General features: G+C 51.5%; 1 protein-coding gene across 1 annotated transcript; it reads left to right on the top strand.

Moving 5' to 3' along the window:
• The first annotated feature begins 224 nt into the window (after nt 1-224).
• Nucleotides 225-21,033, top strand: OTUD7B (OTU deubiquitinase 7B). The gene is made up of 11 exons (XM_059832249.1): nt 225-333; nt 4,623-4,793; nt 4,986-5,201; nt 10,177-10,278; nt 11,140-11,267; nt 13,458-13,570; nt 14,219-14,346; nt 14,987-15,136; nt 16,022-16,136; nt 17,240-17,324; nt 18,324-21,033. Exons 1-11 carry the CDS (start codon nt 261-263, stop codon nt 19,629-19,631), a joined length of 2,589 nt encoding a protein of 862 aa, XP_059688232.1. The 5' UTR covers nt 225-260; the 3' UTR covers nt 19,632-21,033.
• Nucleotides 21,034-21,877: the final 844 nt, after the last annotated feature.

Genomic DNA, 21,877 nt, shown 5'->3' with positions numbered 1-21,877 from the left:
CTCCCAAGTACCAGTTAGTTAAACAGCAGTCCCAAAGCACAGTTAATTTTAAGGGGGGAGGTTTATTTTCGCCCCTCGGCACCTGCCATCGGATAGTTCCCGGCCAGCTCGGAGGCTGCCTGGCCAGGCGAATTATTTTACGCTCTGTAATGCGAGCTGTGCGCGTTGTTGGTCTCCTTCCTAGATTGATGCCGAGGTGCTGATCCGGGCGCCGCCGACCCCAGCTGCCGGGAGGAATCCATGAGCGCACGACCTCGGCTATGGACATCGTCCTGTCGGATTTTGTTCGCTCAACGGGGGCAGAGCCGGGACTGGCCAGAGACCTGCTCGAAGGTAAATAAAATGGGGAATAAAAGGAGGGGAGAGGCAGGCGGCAGCTGATGCGGAGCTGGGAGGAAAAAAGGGGTTGCAAGAGGGGCCGGGAGCTGCTGGCCAGACCCCCGGGGCTGGTGGTTGGCGAGTGCGGTGCCGGAGATAACGAAAACGGTGCCCTCGGCGGCGCGGCCGGTGAAATTCTGCCTTGGTTTCTTGTTACGCGTCCATCGGATAATGAATTTCAAACGTTGGGAAGGAGAACGCATCAACCGGGAGCGCGGTTTCCCTTCGTCCATCCTCTCCGCTCACGTGTGGCGTTGGCCGCGAGCAGCGAAGCGTCAGGATTTGTTTATTTTTTTCTTTATAGCAGCGATGCCTTCAAAAGGGTTGAAGAATAGCACTCGGTGACGGCCGCCTGCGTTTTCAAAGCAACGTAGGGGTAATTATATAGGCAAAACCGTGCTTTTACTGGTAGATCTTGTTCTGCTTGCGAAGGTGGCTTGATTAAGGCGATCTAAATTGCTGTTTTGTCGGTGGCAGTGACCTCTCCTGGCAGAGCGTCCCCTTAGAGCCCCATCTACGCCCGGCGCGGGAGGCTCCTACCGAACAGGATCAGTCGGTTTACGGTGATGGAGATGCTTAGCGTGCTCAGGCATCACCTGCCTTCAGTCAGTTTGCTTTTAAACGGGCATGCCAGCCCTCGAGAGCCTCGGCACGCCGCGCCGGCAGCTTTCCAGCGCTCTAAATATATTTTTTTAAATGCCTATGTTTGCCCTAAAATACAGCGTAATATTGGCTTTCTCAAGAACTCCATGAGATGGAGAAGTTGCTCGTTAGCAACGTGTTTAGTTGAAGGCTGCGGGTAATTTTTTTTCACCCTGTACTTACAGCGATGGGACGGGGTAGAGGAGAAAGGATGTTGGGTCTTAATTTTGGGGCTGTCGGGTCTTAATTTTGGGGCTGTGAACTTCCTCGCGAGCATCGCCTTTGGGTTAACGTTGACAAAAGGACGGTGAGTAAATACTGGCGTGCGTTGTAAGGCTGGAGGACAGAAACATCGCGTGAGAGGCAGTGCTGTTTGTACATAATTAACCAATCTGTAATTACAATGTAAGACCATACTCGCTGTGTTTCTTCCTATCACCCCTTTTCTTGTATAATACAGGTCAGGTCTGTTGTTGCTTGAACCCGGGACCAGCCGATGCTCCTGCAGCATCCGCATCACCTCCCCAGCTGCTGCCGCTCCGGATGCCCAAGCAGTAATGAATTCAAAGCCCTAAAATTATTGCTAAAATCTATGTCTTCAGGCATTTTGCTCCACCTACTTGGCTGTAGCTCTCCTCGGCGCTCGCGGCATCGATTCGTAGCTTTTTCCTCTTCAAAACTCCCGTTAGCCTCGCTGGGTTCAGGGCTTCACCCTTTAATTTTTACAGCCGAGCGTCGTCTCAGCGGAAGTCTGGCAAGTTGTGGGTTTTGTGGCGTGTTTATGTTCTGGTTTCTGGGTTTAGGTTGCTTTGTCTCGTGTCGGGATTTCTAATATTATCTTTCGGAAGAAATATTTAGGCTCGCGATAGAAAAGGTTAAAGCAGATATTCCTTCAAACTCTCCGTCTCCCGCTCGGCGCATGGGTTGATTTATTTTGACAGCGGTGGTTTTGGCTCATTTTCACGACGTGCTGCCGAGTCGCTGCTATTTCTCCTGCAGCCTCGGTGGCGTTGACAACTCCAGGGGTGGAAACGAGGGAAAACAGAGAGATTTTTCTTTTTTGGGTGGGTATTAACAAAAGCAGTCAGATCAAATAGCTGTATAAAGTGAATTATTCAGATGTGGAGTTTGAGAGCGATATGAGCAATTTAAGTCACGTTTTCTGCCTGTGCTTTGAGTTTCACGCACGCGTCAAGCGAAGTCGCTGTCTGGTGGCCACGGCAGGTCTCCTGAAGGACGGTCTTCTCCATCGTTCTGCTCTCCAGCACCGTTGGAAACCCATCGCCCCGACAGCAAAGGGTTTCGGTGTACGAATGCACGTGAAGCTCAAGAACTGGGGGAGAAGAGGACGTTGTATTTGGCAAAATTATTTAGGTTCTGCTCTTTGCCGGAGCACCGGATGATTTCAACGAGAGCTGTAGCGTCACGTGGAAGACGGGCTCCGGGTCTCTCTGGGGTTCATCTTCTGGCTCGTGGTGTCCCCAGGGGACACCGGTTTTCCTGCCGGAGGAGGGAACCTCCCTTTCATCGTCCGAGCACCAGCGAAACCTCCTCTGCGCAAAAGTTTCCCCGAACGCCTCTAAGCGCCTCTCTCGCGTTTGCAGAAAAGCTCCGTAGTGGCAGGTCCATCAAACCCCCCCTTCCCGGGCGCTCGCAGATGACCGGCTTGTCTGTGAATACCGGGATGTACGAGTCCGTTCAGCTGCCATCGGTTCGCAGAGAGTTTCCAAAGTTTAGGGGTTTTTTACCATTTCTGAAGCGGCTGCTGGCGAAGCTGGTTGGGAAATGCAGCCGCAATGGGTCAGCGTCGCTGATGTGTCCTGTCGCTGACCTGTTAAAGCAAGTGGTGATGCGACAGCGAATGTAACTTTAATCTGATGGGTCATTCTCGTTCCTTGATACTGATTCATTCTTTTATTAAAAAAAACCAAACAACACAACAACAAAAAAGGAAAAAAAAAAAAAATCCTCTTGACTCAAAAGGTAAACCTCAGAATAATTTTCTGTTTGGAGTCAGTCGTTAAATGCTGCAAATTATGTCTCTCAAAAGAATTTAAATACTCGAGAAGCGTATTTCCTTTAGGGAATTAGACATAATGACTTCTTTTATTGTCCATGAGCTATCACATAAGCCAATTGCCGGTTTATATATCTTTCCTGTAGTGGCGTTACTATATATAAAGTTGGCTTCCTTTCTACGGTGTCTGCTAACTTGCTAATTTAAGAGCCTAGATTAACACTGTTCATAAAAAAAATCACAATTTTCCCAAACATAAGCCATATGGTAGATTTCTTGCAACGTATTCTTGCCTTGGGAAGACAGGGGCTTGTAAAAGGTCACTTTACTGCAGACTGAAGGACTTCAGCGTATTAACCTATACTGCGTTCTTGCAGCTTGCTGGGTAGTGTTAAAAAGAAATGGAACTGCTTTAGGTTCAACTCCAGGAAGCTCAAGCTGTTTTGCTGAATAATTTATCTGGCCGGTAATGACACGAGCCTGCCGAAAAGTCTTCTGGATACCGCCTAGCCCGGTGGCCCCTTGCTTGCTTCTATATTTTGGGTATCAGCTCAAAAAGAATTGGGTGGCTGCCTCTTAAACCGTGCAGAGAGATTTAAAAAGTCGTCTCACGAATCATCAGCTTTTAAAACTGCGCTTTATCGCTGGGTGTTTTCGCTGGAGCGTTAGCCTGCGGTGACGTGGGGGTACAGAGAGCTGGAGGCTCTTGACTTTGTCAGCGAAGAAGTGGTGCCTGCGTGGCGACGGGTTATCTTCGCGGCAGTTGGGGAGTTATAAAACAAAGCGCTCGGTGTGACCTGAAGCAATTGACTATTATATAGAAGTTGGTGGACGTGACACCGCCTGACCTTCCGTTTCCCTTTCCTAAGGGCAAAATTGTGTTTATTTTACTCCAGTCCTGTGCTCTGTGCTCAGTGTGTGCTGTTATGGTGACCCTGCCCTTCTCCGTTTTACGGCCAGGAATCTCGTTCTGGCAAAATTATATCTCAGACCGGCTAAAAGGAAGAAATTCTTTACGCTGAGGGTGGGGGGACGCTGGCGCAGGGCGCCCAGAGAGGTGGTGGGTGCCCCGTCCCTGGAGACATTCCCGGTCAGGGGGCTCTGAGCATCCTGATCCAGAGGAAGGTGTCCCTGCTCGTGGCAGGAGGTTGGACTAGATGGCCTTTAAAGGTCCCTTCCAACCCAAACCCTTCTATAATTCTGTGATTCCACGAAAATTTGAGGTCTTTGAGCCTTTGTTTAGGTTTTGCAGGTGTCCAGCGTCCAAGGGCGGTCGCTCCCTCTAAGCTCTGGATGCGTCTCTGCGCACATGAGGTGTAAACCATCCATGTAACCTGTGGCAGTAGTGCCAGCGCTTTCCGGGCACCATTCTTACATCTCTTCCAGAAATGTAAGTCCTGGACAGACGTATAGCGGCCAGCTGAACGGGTGGTGCTGCCCTCTGCTTTCCTCCTTGTTTCTGCTAGACAGCCTTCCTGCTCCGTGAGGAACTGCACTATTATTAGTTTCTAGTGTGGATGTTTTAGGAACCGACTTGATTTCTTTCTCGTGTGATGGTGACCACTATTGATCCCTTCCCATCCAGGCAAGAACTGGGATCTGAGCGCAGCCCTGAGTGACTTTGAACAGCTAAGGCAAGTGCATGCCGGCAACCTACCCCATTCCTTCAACGAAGGACGCAGCTATAAACCCCCCGAAAAAGAGGCAGCCCGTCCCGGGCGACCACCGCTCCAGCGGCAGGATGATATCGTGCAAGGTCAGTGTCACAAAAACCATACGGATCAATTAAATCCTCCTTCTGGTGCCTGAAATATTTACATGCCGGAGCAATTTGTCCGCTTGCAACCAAAAAATACTAGCAGAAGGCAGCGGTTTGATAATTACTTCTGCGAGGTTTGCTGCTTCTGCGCCATTCAGGAGGTTTTTTGCATCTTCCTTTTATTCTCAGAGAAACGCCTGTCTCGAGGCATTTCCCACGCCAGCTCCACCATCGTCTCCCTGGCCCGGTCCCACGTCTCCAGCAACGGCAGCAGCGAACATCTGCTGGAGATGCCCATCTGCACCTTCCAGCTGCCCGACCTCACCGTGTACACCGAGGACTTCCGCAGCTTCATCGAGCGAGACCTGATCGAGCAGTCGATGCTGGTGGCGCTGGAGCAGGCTGGTGAGTGCTTTCTTTAATGCTGATGCGGTGGCGTTTTGCGGCGGTGCCAACGGGGACGAGCCTGAGGCCGCAGAGGAGCGAGCGCGTTGCAAGGACACGTATCTGATAAGTATTATTTCATCCCTTTTTATAGCGTGGTGCAAGAGTTGAGTAAGAGTCTGCTTCGCTTTGCCTGCAGACACTGAATGTAAATAAATTGTGCGATGTCGTCATCGCTTATGCAGCTGAATGGTAACACACAAAAAAAGTTGTATTATCTCACCCCCGAGCTTCCCTGTGCCCTGCACCGTCCCGTCAGCCTTACTGAGAGAAGGGGGGAGAAGAAATTCCTGCGTAACACAAACAGTAGCTCATCATTGCTGACAAATATTAGAAGTGACTACAAACATTTTAGATTGATGATGCATTTTATATGCTGCTTCAACGCGGGAAAACTCGTCTGCTGGCTTTCCGATTGCTCGGAGGGGAACCACCTTCCGCCTGCAGATGGATTTGTTTTCCAACATGCTGTTTTCCTCCTGAATAGTTGCTAGGTGATCCGTAAATAAGATTTAGCTGGTGCATGAATGGGACCTCTGTGCTGGCAGAGAAAACCCAGTACATGTTACCAGGACAGCTTACATGGGCTGGGGGGCAGAAGGACACCGGGCAAGATCTCCGGAGCCTTTACACCTCTCCGGTGTTTCTGTCACCGATGCACATACCTAGAAATCTATTCCTTCAGAGATAACATATATTCTTAATGTCAAATTTTAGCCCTCTCCTGCTCAAGTGTTCCTGTAATAAATATTCTCATGTTTTGGAAATGAGCACTTGATCCAAGCGATCTCGTTACAGCAGCGTTGCTGTTCGTCGACGGCGAAGCTGTCGCGTCTAATGCAAATAAAACGTCCCGATCTACGTCCCAGCGGAGTCGGGGGGTGTTGGATTGCTGTGCTTCGGCACAAACTCGGGGTGAGGGAACTCGGGGTGGCTGTGCTTTTTCATCCCTGTGCTGGGCACGCTTCCTGGCGTGCGGAGACAACGTTAGCATTAAGTAATTGATTTTTAGAAAGTGCCTTTTGAAGGCTAAAGTGTGTCTGCATGATGTGTGTGGGTTTGTTATAAATGGGTGTTTATCTTTATTAAAGGGCTGTACCGCATGTATAAAGTATTCCAAGCTTAATTCAGCGCAGGGGTTTGAGCCTGGTGCTGTGATCTACGGTGACTCCCGTTACTAATTTAGTACGTGCTGTCCTTAGGGCACTAAGCAAATATTTTATAGACCAATAAATGTTCAGATAATCTTCTCCTCCTATCCAAAGATCCCTTTACACCACTGTGGCAGAGTAAGCGTACTTTAAAGTGGCTGTAAATTGTAATGACATCCTCTTGGAAAGCTTTTGGCGTGCTCAGAGTTGTATGAAAAGGTCTTGGTGGAGCTGAAAATTTGGCCCTTGCCACAACCTTAGTGTTCTTTGTCACGAACCGAAATGGTTTAAGCCTTGCCCTATATTTTGAAGATGCAGAGTGGTTTTTCTCTTTGTACACATGGAAGAGCAGTCGGAGGTGCCTTGCCCGAGGCTATTAAACAAAAAAATCGGGAAGAACTGAAAGAAATCCCTGGGTTTGATGGCTTTGCCTTGGCTCTGAGGTCAGGCTTTCTCCCTGGGGTCAGGGACACGGTGCCAAGCACGCCTTCCAGAGTCCCCCAGCGTATTGGCAAGAAACCTCCTGCTTCGGACTAACATTTAATAAACGTCTGTAGGCAGACTGTTAAAAACTGCTGAGTTGAGAGCGGCGTTCTTGCTTCGCTGCGGGAACGGCATGGAAGGAACGGCAAAGGGGTTCCTCGTTCTTGGGGCGTCAGTGTCCTGCGTCTCAGAGCAGGCAATCAGAGATGGGTGCCTTGGTAATGCCTCACCCGGGTTTTGAGAAGGTTTTCAGCCTGCCTTTAGCCCGTGCGTGAGCAGAGGCACGTGTGTACACGTACCCCGCTCTGTTTTACCTGCCTGGCATCCGACTTGCAAATAGCTTTGCCCATAAGTCATTGGCCGGACTGGTTCTCCTCGCAGGAGGGACCAGCTCACGTCTGGGTCCACCTTGCTTCGAAAGGCAGGCGAAACCTTCTCGGAAGTTGGGCGCTGGGCTCTGCTGGACCGCTGCCCACGGCGCAGCACCACTGCTGCCGTGCCTTCGGCCCCTCCGCTGTCATCCTCAGCAGCACGACCTGGGGGCTGAGCCTGTGCTGCGGAGAGAGGTGTCCCCGGCTGCCAGGAGAGGACGACCAAGCTCTCGGCGAGACGCGCGCTGCCGCGGGTGGCATTGTTTTGGCAGGCAGAGCGATAGGCTGGGAGCCTTCGATCCCCGTCCTTCCCGAAACGTGGGAGAAAGTAGCTACCGATGTGTAAATGCACTCGAACGAGCTCTTGTTGCTGCCAGATCCCGAAACAAAAATGTTTTCTGCAGGTATAGTTTTCCTCAAAGAGGCTCTGGGTAAAATAAGGAGACTACTGATGAATTATCTCATTTTAAATAGGTGAAATGAGCTTGCTGCAGGGTAGACATCCCATTTTCTAGCTGCTCTCCTTTTTTGGTCTCTCTTTTAGCCCGCTTCTAGGTGGAGATCCTGCTCCTTCACCTCCACCGGTGATTCAGCAGCAGGGCAAAAAACCCCGGTGGTCTGCAGTCGGTGCAGAGAGGTCGTGGTGGGTCTTGGTGTTGGATCTGTCACGTCAGCCCGAGGAGCACGAGGCCAAGTCACCCCTGGGAACGCTGCCTCCGTCACGCAGAGAGGATGGCTTTGTAATTACGGCGCTGGATCCCCTGGTAGCCTTAGGGAAACCATTTGGCTTTTCCATGAGTCAGTCCTCGTCTTCGGGCTGGGAGGAGCACCGTCTTTCTTCCTTCCTCTTGCCATGACCTATTTAGATGGTTCCTGTTAGAAGAAGCGACGGTATTTTACCAAACGTACCCCTTTGTGCGCAGGTTCCCCATCTCTGCTGGGACAAGGAGATGTTCTGTAGCAAAAACAGCTGCGGGGCAAAACCGGACCCCGTAAGAGTCGTGGTGCTGGATGCAGAAGAAGCCTCTTGATGCCGTTGGATTCTTCAGACGTGCAGAAGAGCTGTCGCCCACCTCGCCACTCAAGTGATGGTTGTGGGAAAATCCCTCGTGCTCCTGAATCCAGTTATCTTTCTCACAGAGCTTTCAGGGCTTGCTCCTAATAACCGCGTGCAGAGAAATATGTTGTTTTAAATACTTCTAAGGGGCCTCTTGGCCTTTCCACCGCCTTGATAGGAGCAAAACATTCGGAGAAGGGTTTGGGGAATGCGGTTTCTTTCGAGATGACTTCTCTTGCGTAACTGGAAATCTGTACAAATTACTCCACCTGCCTCGCCGGGGATGTGCGCGGCACGGCGTGACCGCACGCTGCAAATAGAAATGCCTCCCCAAGGTGTGTCCCCTCCGAATCGGACCCGACTCGGCTCGGCGAGAGGTTGCACAACCTCCGAAGTGCTGACCAGAGATGCAAAGGCCCCCGCCTTCCCTCGGCCGTTGAAAAGAGCAGCAAATTCCGCAGGAGCGACGTGAAATGGATGGAAAAAAAAAAAGGCGGCTCAGCGCTGCCTACAGTAGCGTTACGTTTTGGTTAGCTTTTGTGAGACGCTGTTTTGCTGCTCGGTTTGCTCCGCTGGCCCCGTGCCACTTGGCGCAGGCTTGCGACTTCGCCGTGCCAGGAGCTATATTGAGTGAAAATAGCCGGCTTTTCCGAGCGGAGCTATTGTCCCGAGGCTGTGTACTAAACACTTTTCAACTCCAACGGGTTCCTTTCCCGGCGCTGAGAAAAGACATTACCCGCCTGGGTCTGCGTTTTTCTGTTTTCCTGTGTTTTAAAAACAAGTTTTCTCTATTTAGCTCTTCCACAGCTGCTGTTGCTGAGGTTGTGCAAACAATTTCAAGGAATCCTGTGTTTGAGAGCCGGGGTCCCTGGCAGGGACCGTGCTCGGGAGCAGGGAGAGGTTCGTTGGAAATGCTGGGAAAGGGCTGGTTTTTGTGCAAGAGCGATTTAAATGCAACTTGTTGGAAGCCTGAACAGCAGCTCCCAGCCAAAAAACCGCCTGTTGCACGGGATCCGCTGCAGAAAAGCTACCGGAAAAAGTCGCAGCCAAGGGAGGCAGTGCCTGGTTTTGAGGGCATAGCAGAGCGAGATGCAGGCTGGGTTCAAAGTCCTAGTCCAGCCCGACTTCGTTTCCTCGATGAATGTTTAACCTCCAGCTGCACTGCACTTGACTGCAGCATGCACGTTGATTTTTTTCCTCGCTTCTATTTTTAGATGCTCTTGAGTTGAATTACTGCAAGTGCCTTATATTACCAAAAAGCTGCTATTTTTAAATGGCGTAAAGCACCGTCAGTTCGCATTTTCATTGGTAAAGCTGCTGGGATCAGCAGAAGTCCCCGAGCATTGTACCTAAACCAGGGAGCGGGGCAAAAGGACCGACGTGAGATGGTTTGAAAAGGAGTGATTCAGTTGGAAGGAGAAAGGAAAAGCGGTTATTAACTGAAAGAGTTGCTGGGCACCCTTTGTGACAGGCGCCGTAGGAGGTGTTTTCAGCCTGATGGTTTTGGGGGTTTTGAATAAGTAGGGTCAGGGGAGAGATGGATGGGAGGAGAACGCCGGTCCGGGTTAAAGTCCTGGCTGGGCTGGCTTCTATTTCTAATCTGATGTGTATGACCTTAAGCTCAGCCTGGCCGTTTCCCTGCGTCCCCGTGAAGCTGTTGTAACTCCAATCTCCCCTTTTTGTTGCTTTATTACCGTCTTGACTCCTTCCTTCCTCCAGCCGCGGGCTGGGTCTGTAACTGCTCATCTCCTCGGGTGCTCCCCCTGCCAACTGCGCAGGTTTCCGTCCTCGTCGGCGTTTTCCGAGGGGGCTGAGCGCACCAGTCCCGTGCTGTGTAACGGGCCCCCTTTTCACGCTCTCAAATATTCCCACAGGTCGGCTGAACTGGTGGGCGAACGTGGATCCCAGCTGCCAAAGGCTGCTTCCCCTGGCCACCACCGGCGATGGGAACTGCCTGCTCCACGCCGCCTCCCTGGGTAAGAGCTTGGCGTCGTTCGCGGCTGGCGAAACAACAAACTGGTTCGCTTCAGACCCAGTAAGGCGCATCGTGCCGATGCCATCTCCCTTCTCCGGCTCGGACCGGGGAAGCGGCTGTGCTGGGAGGAAAGCCCAGGACCATCCTTTGGGAGCAGGACCGAGCGTTTCCCATCCGCTCCTGCGGGAAACCGGGATGCTGCTGCTCATCCCGGCCGCCGCGGCAGTAGGTGTGCGAGCGGCCTTCTCTGCGGGAGAGGAATGGGTTGAAGGAAACAGGCTGCCAGTAGCTTGTGTACTTCTAAAATACCTCTCCCCTTCCGTTTGGCGAGTTTCCCTGTAATTCTGAAGGAAATGAGAAATAACGGAGCCGCCCCTGCCCTCCTCTTGCGCGTCGAAGTTTCGAGAGCCCAGATTTGATTTCATCTTGTCAAGTGTGACCGTAGTAAATCTTCTTCTGAGCTTTCCAGACTTTTAAATCAGCAGGGTTGTGTATTTCCTTTGTATTTGTATTTGACACGGCAAAACCACAGTCTCCTTTAACCTGGTCCCATTTTCCCATCAGACGTTGACGTGAAGGAGCGTGTGATTTTGAGAACAAATATTTTGCTGCATCTGTGAGATGCCTTAGAGTTGAAAGCAAAGGTGGCAGCATCTCCATTTACCTGCATGAAAACTCGCTGCAGGTGGAAAATGCAGGCTTTGACCCAGGAATTTTATCGTTTGGATTGAGAAACTTGCGTTTCTCAGCCTCCGTTGCCCGATGTACCTGCTTCCCCTGGTTTGTGGCAGGTTGTAGGACCTCAGCAGATCGATGGAGCTGCCGCTAATCCTCTGCTGCTCTTCCTTTTTCCCCCGTGCAGGTATGTGGGGTTTCCACGACAGAGATCTCATGCTTCGCAAATCTCTTTATACCTTGATGGATAAAGGCGGGGAGAGGGAAGCCCTGAAGCGGAGGTGGCGCTGGCAGCAAACGCAGCAGAACAAGGAGGTAGGAATCAGCCCGAACGCCGTCCTCTCTGCGGAGGGGAAAGCCTTGATAAAACATCCCGTGGGTCTGGGAGGTCCTTCCCATCGCGATAAAGTCTGTCTCAAATTTTGGGCAACTCCCTGACCTGCGGTACTTGGCCGTGCCGCGATGAGGCGTAGCCTCCAATCTAAACTGCGGCAAAATTCTCTTTATTACAAGGTAGGAAAATTCTTTCTTGGAACCGCGTTATGTCCAATATCGATGGGAGAACAAACGTCCCCTTCGGGCGTTTAAGATCCAGCAGGACGTGACGGCCGTGCTGGGCTTTTGAGAGAAAAGCAGCGCTGTGGCGTAGGTCTCCCCAGCGATAAAGATCAGCGAGATCCGCCTGGGACGAAGCGTGGAGCAAACTCCTCCACCAAAAAAGGAAATTCGTGAACTTGCCATGCTAAAGGCTTTTCAAAGCTGTGGCACAGGGCCCCCCCGGAAGCAGGAACACGACTTTGTCAAGGTGGAAAGTTCCCAGATGTCCTCACGTGGTGAGGGCGGCCCCTCCGCGTCGAGATGTTTTTGTGAACGGGGTAAACTTTTGTTTCCACCTGACACTGAAGGATGTTGTTTACTCTCCAGCTTCCTTTTTATTTTTGGAAGGGCACAAAGATCCATATCTTGACAGTTTGGAAAAAAATACGTATTTCCCTGTTGGAAAGCAGAGTAGTTAATAAATAATTGGAGGTTTTACTGCTATTAAAAGCATGCTTTCATGCAGCTCTTTAAACTGCGTGCTCCAGAATTAGCCGTCGGCAAAGTACTGTGATTTGCAGAGCTGAAAAGGACCTGCAAACGTTCAGGGTATAGGATGTGGTGGTGTCATGCCCTGGTCGGAGTCCTCCGCACAAGCCGAAGGATCTTGGCAGTAGATGTGGGATGTAGGTGCTGCAACAGTCCGGGAACTGCAGGTACCGCTCGAGCGGCTGGCTGGCAGTCGAGGATTCCGTGCTCCTCCTTTCCAAATAAGCTCTGAAAGAAGCAGCCCAGGGTGACGGATGCTGCTCCGAATTTCACAACCCGCTCTGGGTGCAATATTCTCCTCCCGTGCTTTGCTTCGCGAGCTTTAGCTCAGCGATGAAAGAGTTCGTGTTGACGACTTACTCGGGAGCGGAGAAACTTAATTAATGCCTTACTGAACAGGTGGAGAGCTGAACGTGCCATCGGTTACTTCTGGTGCACGGCTGGAAGGTTTTCTTGGCAGCTTTGAGGACTGCGGATGTTGTGTTTGGATGCTGGAGCTCCGGTTGCGGAGCCGGGGAAAGGAGGAGGAGGGTAAGGCTGCTGCCCTTCCCGTTGCGTTTCTCAGCTCTTGACCTTAAATACATCAGGCCTGAGCTTAGCTTTTTGCACAGCCTCGTGTTTTTAAGGTATTCCTGCCCTTCCTTGGGATGAACATGGCTTCTGATGCCTTTCAACTCTGGGATTGCCTCGGAAGCTGTTTGAAAAGCTTCTGCGTTAAGGAGAAAAGGTGCGATTCCGGAATGCTGGATGCAGGCTGTATCAAGTAGGGCGGTCGTACCGAAGGCAGCGTATTCTGAGGAGGGACGGCGGATGGCTTCAGAGCATCGCAGCTTTTCGAGGAGGGGGCTGTGCCCTGCCTGGGTCTCCCTGCGGTCCCCCCTCGGCACAGCACCATTTCGGACCGGGACGTCTCGCGTCGCACGCGGCGCGATTGCAGAATGGATGTTTTGAGATCATTGTGTAAGGAAATGGGAGTAAAGTGCAGGTTTGCCGTGTGTTGGAATACCAAAGCATCCCTTGAATTGAATATTTATGGATGCTGTGGTGTCTTTTGTCGTTTTTTGAAGGAAAATAAATTCTGTATTTTAGCTAGTCGAACTTTCTGTCCCACCGTCTCTTGCCAATAGATTGTGTCATCTTTAATACTGGAAGGATGTGGTGTAAGAGTAAAGGTTTCCTCTCATTCTGGGGGTTGAAATGTTTACTTCCACCCTGCAAAAAGGCAAACTGTTTCAGGCAGATCACCTCCCCGGCTGGCTTGAGAACACAGACCTGGAAATGTGCGCTTTTTTGCATAATACATTGATTATTTTTGCATAAATCCATAGAGAAAAGTTGTGGCTGAGCGGATAAAACTATGCTGCTGAGATTGGAAAATACTTACTTTGAAGATTTTGATTTTGACTTTCCATTTTCCAGTCCGGTCTGGTTTACACCGAAGAGGAGTGGCAGAAGGAGTGGAACGAGCTGATCAAGCTGGCATCCAGCGAGCCTCGCGTGCACTACGGCACCAACGGGGCCGGCTGCGGAGGGTACGTGGAGGGGACCGAGTTAAAAAATAATAAGTCTAGGTGTAAAAGACAGCGAGTATCTTCAGCGCGCAGCTCGGGGTAATTGTCAAGGGGGGGTCAAGGGACAAGGCTGGGGATTGCTGCTTTGGTCCGGCTTCTGGGGTTTTAAGGGGAAGGATGAAGGATCACGAGGAACGACGAGAGGTCCGTAAAGCATCACGGGAAATTATTTAAATGCCGCACAACCCTTTTTTGTGGGTAACGCACACATGGAACAGAAAACTGATCTTTTCTCGTGTTTCATCATGGTGATGGCTCCGAAATGTAATAAACAAAAGCTGAGGATTTCTGCAGCGCTCACTCTGTATTTCAAGGGCGCTTTATCGGCGCAGCCATCCCAAATAAACACCACTTTTGAGGCTCTTCAGATAAGAGACTCCCAGAAGTGCCAAGCAGCAATGTGGTATTTCCTGGATACAGCCCTGGTCTTAGAATAGGACATCTGTTTGGATCGACATCTAAAATCTCAAATCAGAGCTGAGATCAAACTTAATGCTGTTAATATGATCCGCCTCTGTGGGGCTGCCTATAAAGACCTCTTCCTATTCCTAAAAGCAACGATTAAACACGCGAGGGGTGAAAATTAATTTTCTTTCTCATTTCCCGAAGCGTTGAAAGCTCGGAAGAGCCGGTGTACGAGAGCCTGGAGGAGTTTCACGTTTTCGTCCTTGCCCACGTGCTGAAGAGACCCATAGTGGTGGTGGCAGACACGATGCTGCGGGACTCGGGGGGAGAAGGTAAGAATTGCACTCTTTTAAAAGCCTTTATGAATTACGCCTGCTCAGACTGGGTGTTTTCCTCTCTACTGCACGTTTTCATGGGGTCTTTTTGCTCAGTGAAGCCGAGTCTTGAATGGGAGAGCAGAGCACGGGGCGCACTGATCTGCTGCGGGGTGCCGTGGGTGATTCCCGCGGAGGGTTTGAGGGGCACAGCTCAGCATCGCAGTCTGATCTCTCGCTATTTCGAAGAGCCTCTGTGTGATGGGTTATTTTCTACCTCTTTTGCCCCGGCACGTGTGTGTAGAGACGGGAAATTCCGTTCCCTGCATGTCATTATTTTCCACTAGCAGACTTAATTTCCTGTCAGAAAAGATTAATCAATTACCATCATGCTGTGTGCAAATTTGCAGTTGTCTTGTGGAGGAGTGAAGAAGGGGTTTTTATAGAAAGTACAGGTTTATTTTGCAACTGTGTTCTTCCTGATGTAAAATAGATGTCTATTTTGGGTTGCGGTTTCTTTTAGTGTCCCTCGAGCTGACAGATAATTGCAGGTGAAACCTTGAATGAAGCAAACAGCTTGTTCTGGAGCAGTTTCAGTATAAACAACTCTTAACTCTTTAACCTGTTATGAAAACTAACCGCCCTGATTTCTTTCCAGCCTTTGCCCCTATTCCCTTTGGAGGGATCTATCTTCCCCTGGAAGTCCCAGCCAACAAATGCCATCGTTCTCCGTTGGTCCTGGCTTATGACCAAGCCCATTTTTCTGCCCTGGTATCCATGGAGCAGAAGGAACCCACGAAAGATCAAGGTAGGTGATAAACAAGATTTATATCGATACAGCATTGAGAGCAGCCCTGCGGAGAAGGGCTTGGGGCTACTGGTGGGTGACAAATGGGACATGAGCCGGCAACGCGCGCTGGCAGCCCAGCAAGCCAACCGTCTCCTGGGCTGCGTCACCAGCAGCGTGGCCAGCAGGTCGAGGGAGGGGATGGTCCCCCTCTGCTCCGCTCTGGGGAGACCCCCGGGGCACCGCCTCCGGCTCTGGGGTCCCCGGCTCGGGAAAGACAGGGACCTGTTGGAGCGGGTCCAGAGGAGGGCCATGAAGATGATCCAAGGGATGGAACACCTCTGCGATGAGGACAGGCTGAGAGACGCATAGTGGGGTTGTCTAGCCTGGAGAAGAGAAGGCTCCGGGGAGACCTTATTGCAGCCTTTAAATACTTATAAGATGGGGACAGACATTTTAGTGGGGCCCGTAGCGGTAGGAGAAGGGGTGATGGTTTTAAACTAAAAGAGGGGAGATTCAGACTAGATAAAAGGAGGAAATTCTTTACGCTGAGGGTGGGGGGACGCTGGCGCAGGGCGCCCAGAGAGGTGGTGGGTGCCCCGTCCCTGGAGACATTCCCGGTCAGGTTGGACGGGGCTCTGAGCAGCATGATCCAGAGGAAGATGTCCCTGCTCGTGGCAGGGGGTTGGACTAGATGACCTTTAAAAGTCCTTTCCAACCCAAACCATTCCATGATTCAATGACGATTCTACAATCCCAAGCGCTGGTAGTGGCTGTGTGATTTGGCGTGACACCAGCTGCCGTCAGAGGCGATGCTGTTCTTGGTGGGCGCTCAGAGCTCGGCTGCCAACGGGAAAGGTTTGTCCTTTTCGGGAATTAAAAGTGGTCTTCCTCTCCCCCGTGCAGCTGTGATCCCCCTGACGGACTCCGAGCACAAGCTGCTCCCCGTGCACTTTGCCGTGGATCCCGGGAAGGAATGGCAGTGGGGAAAAGACGACAGTGACAACGTCAAGCTGGCCAGGTTGGTTGTCGGCAGACCGGAGCGGTCACAGCTGGAGGGTTCGTTGCTCTGTCCCCAGCTGGGGATTTCTTGTGTCTGGGTGGAAGTTGTTGTACTCAGGGTATGAACCTGTTCGGTGGGGAGGGAAGAGCTTTTTCTGTAACTTCATGCTCTTCTGATGCCCTGATTTCGGTACATTTTGGGTGGGATTGTGACACCTCATCAGCTTCATTCCCAGAAGGTAAAGAGGTGATTGCTCCAAATCCTGGAGCTTCAGACCAGGCGCAGCTCAGAAAGGAGACGCAGCGGAGGATCGGCTCTCGTAGTCACAGAAAAAAGGTGTATTTTTCCATTCCTCTGTCCCCGCTCGAAGATAAATACCTCCTGAGCGTGGGCCCTGGCTTCCAGTCAGACACCCTCCCTATTTTTGACTCAGACTTTGGGCAAGCCGCGTCACGCTTTGGTAGCGGCGAGTTTCCTGTTATTGAGCCAGAAGCCCGCAGCAGTGGGTGTAGTGGTCAGAGAGCTGGAAGCATGACTTCTCCATCGTCCGACTTCGGGTTAGGAAACCTGGAAACCTCCAAGATCAAAGTGTGAAAATTCAGCACAGGTTTTGCCACTACAGTATCTCATTTGGAGGGGTTTGGAGCCGGTGGAAAAGACTCCGTCCCTGGGTTTTTTAGTGGAAAGAATTTATTTTTTTTTATTTTGACAAGTGGAAAGTTTTGAGAAAACATCTTCACTCTTTTCTGAAGCTGTTTTTGTGGAGAGGAGAATCATTTTGAAACTAGCTCTATTTAGGTCCGTGACATCTGCTTTTTTGTTACTGGTCACATGTACAAGTAAGATTATTTGTCAAGTTCATTTTAATTTGTAGCAAGCTTGGTTTTGGCATTCGGGAATCTTCTTATTTATTCATTTGGGTTTTAATTGAGAGGTTTGGAAGGCTACAAAAATGTTACCTTTTGTATCGCTGCTGTCCCGATGCGGCTTTACCTGTTGTGCTAAAACACGCGTTTTACTGTAAAGACGACAGGCAAATAACTAAATACAGAGGAGAGAACCTCAGTTGTTAACGTGAAACTTGACTCTAACTTTTTTTTTATCCTTGTTTTAAACCGTAGTGTGACGTTATCACTGGAAGCAAAGCTGCACTTGCTGCACAGCTACATGAATGTTAAATGGATCACATTGCCTTGTGACATGCAGGTAAAGAGACAAGGAGGATTGTCTTTACTCTTCAATTATTTAAACCTCCTTTCTGCAGGGCAGCAGACGCGAAGGCGTCAGTTCGCTTGCTCTCCGTCACGTGGGGTTGTCTGTGCCTCCAGAAATTGCAGCTAATACTGCTCTGAGAAGATAAAACGGCGTGGGTTTTGCGCGTGCGCTTTTTCCTCGAGCTTTTCGTGCCCGTTCTTACTCTTCAGGCGAACTCGAAGCACAGCCCTGTACAAGCCGCAGGGCAGCCCCTGGGGTAGGTGGCTGGCAGGGAGGGCGACGCTGCTTGCTCCAAGACAAACACGAACCGTTGGCTTACGGCCACCAGAAGCTGCCTTGAGACACGCGGTTTGACTGTAGTTTTCCTGGGAACTTTCCTTGGCAGGAAAACTCCCGTCCGCTTCCCAGATCTCCGTGGTGGTGCGTTGGCAGACGGTGGTAGCTGGCTTGACAGCGTGAAGGGGGTTGTTTTTCTCCCCACTCCCCAAACTTAAATGTGAGCCGGTTTGGTCTGTCTGAAACTGTCGAGGTGTCATCTCTGTAGCGAAGCTCAAATGGTGACGTTTTGGTTGTGACCTCCTTAACTGGCCACGTGCTCTCGGACGCTTTGCTTAGAAATACCGGAACCCGTCTCAGCCTCATCCGTGTACGAGCCGTTGATGGGAAGGAACGGAGGATGCCGTCACCCCAGGGAAAGGGCTGCCAGCCGCGCCCGCCACGCTGTGGGTGACCAGAGGGGGAATTTGTTGGCCCCCTCCTCACCAGTAGCACCCCCTTCTCCTCCTCTAGCTTTTCCCCTGAAACCTCTGGCAAGTTAAGACGTTTATGGACGTGCAGGACGGCTGCTGGGGACGTGTCACACCGAGTGCGTTTGATCGTTGTCCCCTCCGGTCTCTGAGCAAGTGCCGCTTCTCAGTTTCACCTTCAGCCTGAAAATTCTTCTGTGGGGAACTTACTGGCCTTTGATACATGTGTTTTCTTTCTCCCTAGGCGCCTTTGGCCCAGCCAGAATCTCCTACAGCCTCTGCGGGCGACGATGCTCGTTCAGCTGCGGAGTCGGGAGAGTCGGACAAGGAGTCGGTCTGCAGCAGTTCAGCAAGCAACGGTGGCAGCAGGGCTTGCAAGGACAAAGAGAAACCAAAGAAAGACCGAGAAAAGGAGAAGGAGAAGGATAAAAAACGGGCAGACTCGGTTGCCAATAAGCTGGGCAGCTTCGGCAAGACTTTGGGAAGTAAGCTAAAAAAGAACATGGGTGGCTTGATGCACAGCAAAACGATCAAGGGAGGTGTGAGCAACGGGCAGGGAGATACCTTGGAGAAGAAGAAGAAAGGGTCCCTGAAGTCAAGGAAAGGCAGCAAAGAGGAATCTTCCCAAGGAGACTTGTCAGCTCCCGTGGAGAAGACCTGCCCGGGTAAAGCAGCCCCCGAAAAGCCGTCGGACCCCTACAAATACAGCAACGACGTCAGGCTGAGCCTGAGCATCCTCCGGGCTGCCATGCAGGGAGAGCGCAAGTTCATCTTCGCCGGCCACCTCAAGACCAGCAACCGGCACCAGTACCAGGAGGAGATGATCCAGCGGTACCTTCTGGATGCCGAGGAACGCTTTATGGCTGAGCAGAAACAAAAGGAGGCGGAGAAGAAGGCGCTGGGGAGCGCTGCCCCTGCCAAGAAGCTGGAGCCGGAGGCGAACACCCACAAGGGCGAGGAAGTGGTGCTCAACCCCGCGTACCCCCAGCCTCCCCCTGCGTACACCATCCAGACGCCGGATCTGGCCGTAGGCGCTAAAATAGCAGCTTTTCCCTCCGGCTATTCGGGCGTTTTCACCTTTCCCAGACCCTCCGTGGTCAACAGCACGGAAGGGTCGCATCCCCCCAGCTATCAAGACAGCAGGCGGCAGGTAGCCGGGGGGTCCTGCAGCAGCCTTCCCCCCTACGCCACCTTACCCAGACATTGCACCCAGGCGCGGCCGAGTCCCTACCAAACCAGCCCTTCCCACCTGGGGAGATTCTCCCCCACGGACATGGACGTCCATCCCGCCTACCCGTCGGAGTGCGACGGCTCAGCCTGCCTCCCCCCGCACAGCAACGGCTACAGGGAATACCTCGAGCAGGACAGCTCGCAGAAAGGAACGCCGGCGGACAAAAGCAAAAGCCGAGTTCTTTATAACGTTCAGCAGACCAAATGCAAGCAGCCGAACTGCAGTTTTTACGGACATCCAGAAACTGGGAATTTCTGCTCCTGCTGTTACAAAGAGGAGCTGAAACGCAAGGAGCGGGAGGCTCTAGTGCACAGGTTCTGAGCGCCCTGCCCCGGCGCTGGTCTTGGGACCCATGAAAGATTGGGGAATGCAATAATATATATATAATTCTTTTTTTAACCCCCCCCTCCACGCTCCTCTCCCTGTCTGTGGAAGGAGGGAGCGGGTATTTGGCCGGATGGGCTGAGAAATGGGATTCGGCTGGCGTGATGGAGGTGACGCGGGAGGGAGAGGGGGCGAGAAAAACCACCGCCCCCCTCCCGGAGACCCCGCCAGAGGCGGGAGGATGCTCTTAAAGAGGCTTCTTCTGGCGAGGGGCGACGGGGCTTAGCGGAGGGCGTGCTCGGGTGGGAGCGCAGCGGGGAAGGGGTTCTTCAACACGATCCAATAAACCAGACCAAAGCTTTCGGAGGGGGCGAAGGGGGAGCAGCGCCCCGCCGGGTCCTTCCAGCCGGACTCCGACGTCACTAACTGCCCAGAATTGAGCGCAAACGCCCCAGCAATTTCAGTTGGAATGTCACAGACCTTTTAATTGACAGATTATTTTGGGTTTTTTAACACTGTTTTTATTTTGTATTTCTTTTTGCTGGTACTGAGCGAAACTTAGTTGGAATTGGATGTTATTGGGGGTTTTTTTTCGGTTGAACTCGTCCGAGCCCGGCCCCATCGGATGTCTCCGAGCAGCGGGCTCGGGGCTCTCCCCTTCCGACGGGCTCAACTTTGTTTTTCAAATGTTATTTTTTAAACTCTTTCTTGGGGTGGGAGGGAGGCGGAGGGGCTGGTCACAGTGCTTGAGTGGTTTTGAGGTTTTTTTTTCCTGCAGAAGTACTGTGCAAAACCGTTCTGTTCTCGGTACGGTCGACCCGACTTAGTAAGAATTGAGACAAGAAACAAGGTCAGTGTCTCCACCCAGCAATAACCATCGGCGTGGGGAAGTAGAGAGGACAAAGAGCATCCCGCGGCACCGGGAGGTAAATCCGCCGCGGGCTGCCGGGCGCTTGCAGCCCTACGTGGACACACACACCCGCGATAACTCTTTCTACTTGAGCAAGCTGCTTCCGTACTACCTCTGTTCTGCTGAATCGAATTAACTCGGCTCCATTTTGCTGAGCCACGTAACTGACCTTAGGCTGAGGAATATTAAAAAGATATTTTTGATAATAGGGCTAAAGAGCGAAACGTTATGAACCCGTAACTAACTGACGCACTCGATGTGGTCCACTACGTTCCCTTCTCCCCCCGTCCCAGCCCCTGCGGCGTAGGATGAACCGTACGCTCCCGCTCACGTCTTGCAGGGTGGGTTTAACTTTAGCACTGCAATGTTTGCACAGATTATTATTTTTTTTTTTGTAACTACAGCTCCCAAGCCGGACTCGATCCTGTACAGAGCAAGGTTCAGCGTTTTACCACATGAAAATAAAACATGAATTATACCGATAAGTCAGAGCTTTACACCCTCCCCTCATTATTTTTTGTTTGTTTGTTTTCCAGAAGGCATCAAACTATGCAATCCCTTCTTCCCGTGCTGATCCTGCCCGCTGCCCTTCCCGGGGAGAAGGGACGAGGGAACGGGGCAGAGGAGGTGAAAGTGTACTTAACACTGGAGAATCACCCGTAGCCGTATTCTCACGACTACCCTAAGGCTTGCTTCTAACCTGCAAGTTTTACCAGTTTAACGTATATCTAAAAAACCCGAATTAAGGCTTTTTCTAGAGGCGGCGGCTGCGCGGCGGCGTTCAGCGCGGTCCTAACGGCTTGGGTCAAGCTGTCGCCATCGAAGCCTCTTGTCGACGGATTGTAAATATCCCAGCGATGGTTTAACTCTGGTTTAAGTCGTTCTCTTTGGCTTTATTAAATCGCCAAGTGTAGATAACCCTCGCCCAGCTCTGCGCTGCCAAAGGGCTTGAATATACGGTCCGGGCAAGCGGGCGTTGGCACCCGCTCCCGTAGGCGACTCGGAGGGTGGTTCCCGTACACATCTCTTATCTCGGAGCAAATGCCAGAGAGCAGATTTTTCCCTCGAACTGCAATAATTCCGACATGCTTCAACCCAGGAGCGAGACTATACAGCAGCGGTTACGCGCCGCTGGCTCTCACCCCGGTTACCCTGCAGCCGTCTCTTGGTTCACCCCAAATATTAAGCTGAAATGTTTTAAAAACCAAAAAAAAATCCTCGCTTTATGGGGGTCGCTTGGTTTCTATACCAGTTTCTGCCATTTATTTTTTCTCTAATCAGAGCAGCGGCTTTGTTTTGGTTTGGGGAGTATCCTTCGGCTACTGCCGAAAGC

The sequence above is a fragment of the Gavia stellata genome, chromosome 33 (genome assembly GCF_030936135.1).
Source record: "Gavia stellata isolate bGavSte3 chromosome 33, bGavSte3.hap2, whole genome shotgun sequence".
Taxonomy (NCBI): Eukaryota; Metazoa; Chordata; class Aves; order Gaviiformes; family Gaviidae; genus Gavia; species Gavia stellata.
The sequence above is the reverse complement of the archived record's forward strand: the minus strand, read 5'-3'. Positions and strand labels throughout refer to the sequence as shown.

What these genes read in the sequence shown, in the direction of transcription:
- OTUD7B (XM_059832249.1), top strand. Translation starts at nt 261, where the DNA reads ATGGACATCGTCCTGTCGGATTTTGTTCGCTCAACGGGGGCAGAGCCG. An exon ending in GCAGGATGATATCGTGCAAG is followed by an intron (nt 4,794 to 4,985) that starts GTCAGTGTCACA and finishes TTTTATTCTCAG; the next exon opens with AGAAACGCCTGTCTCGAGGC. An exon ending in GCTCCACGCCGCCTCCCTGG is followed by an intron (nt 10,279 to 11,139) that starts GTAAGAGCTTGG and finishes TCCCCCGTGCAG; the next exon opens with GTATGTGGGGTTTCCACGAC.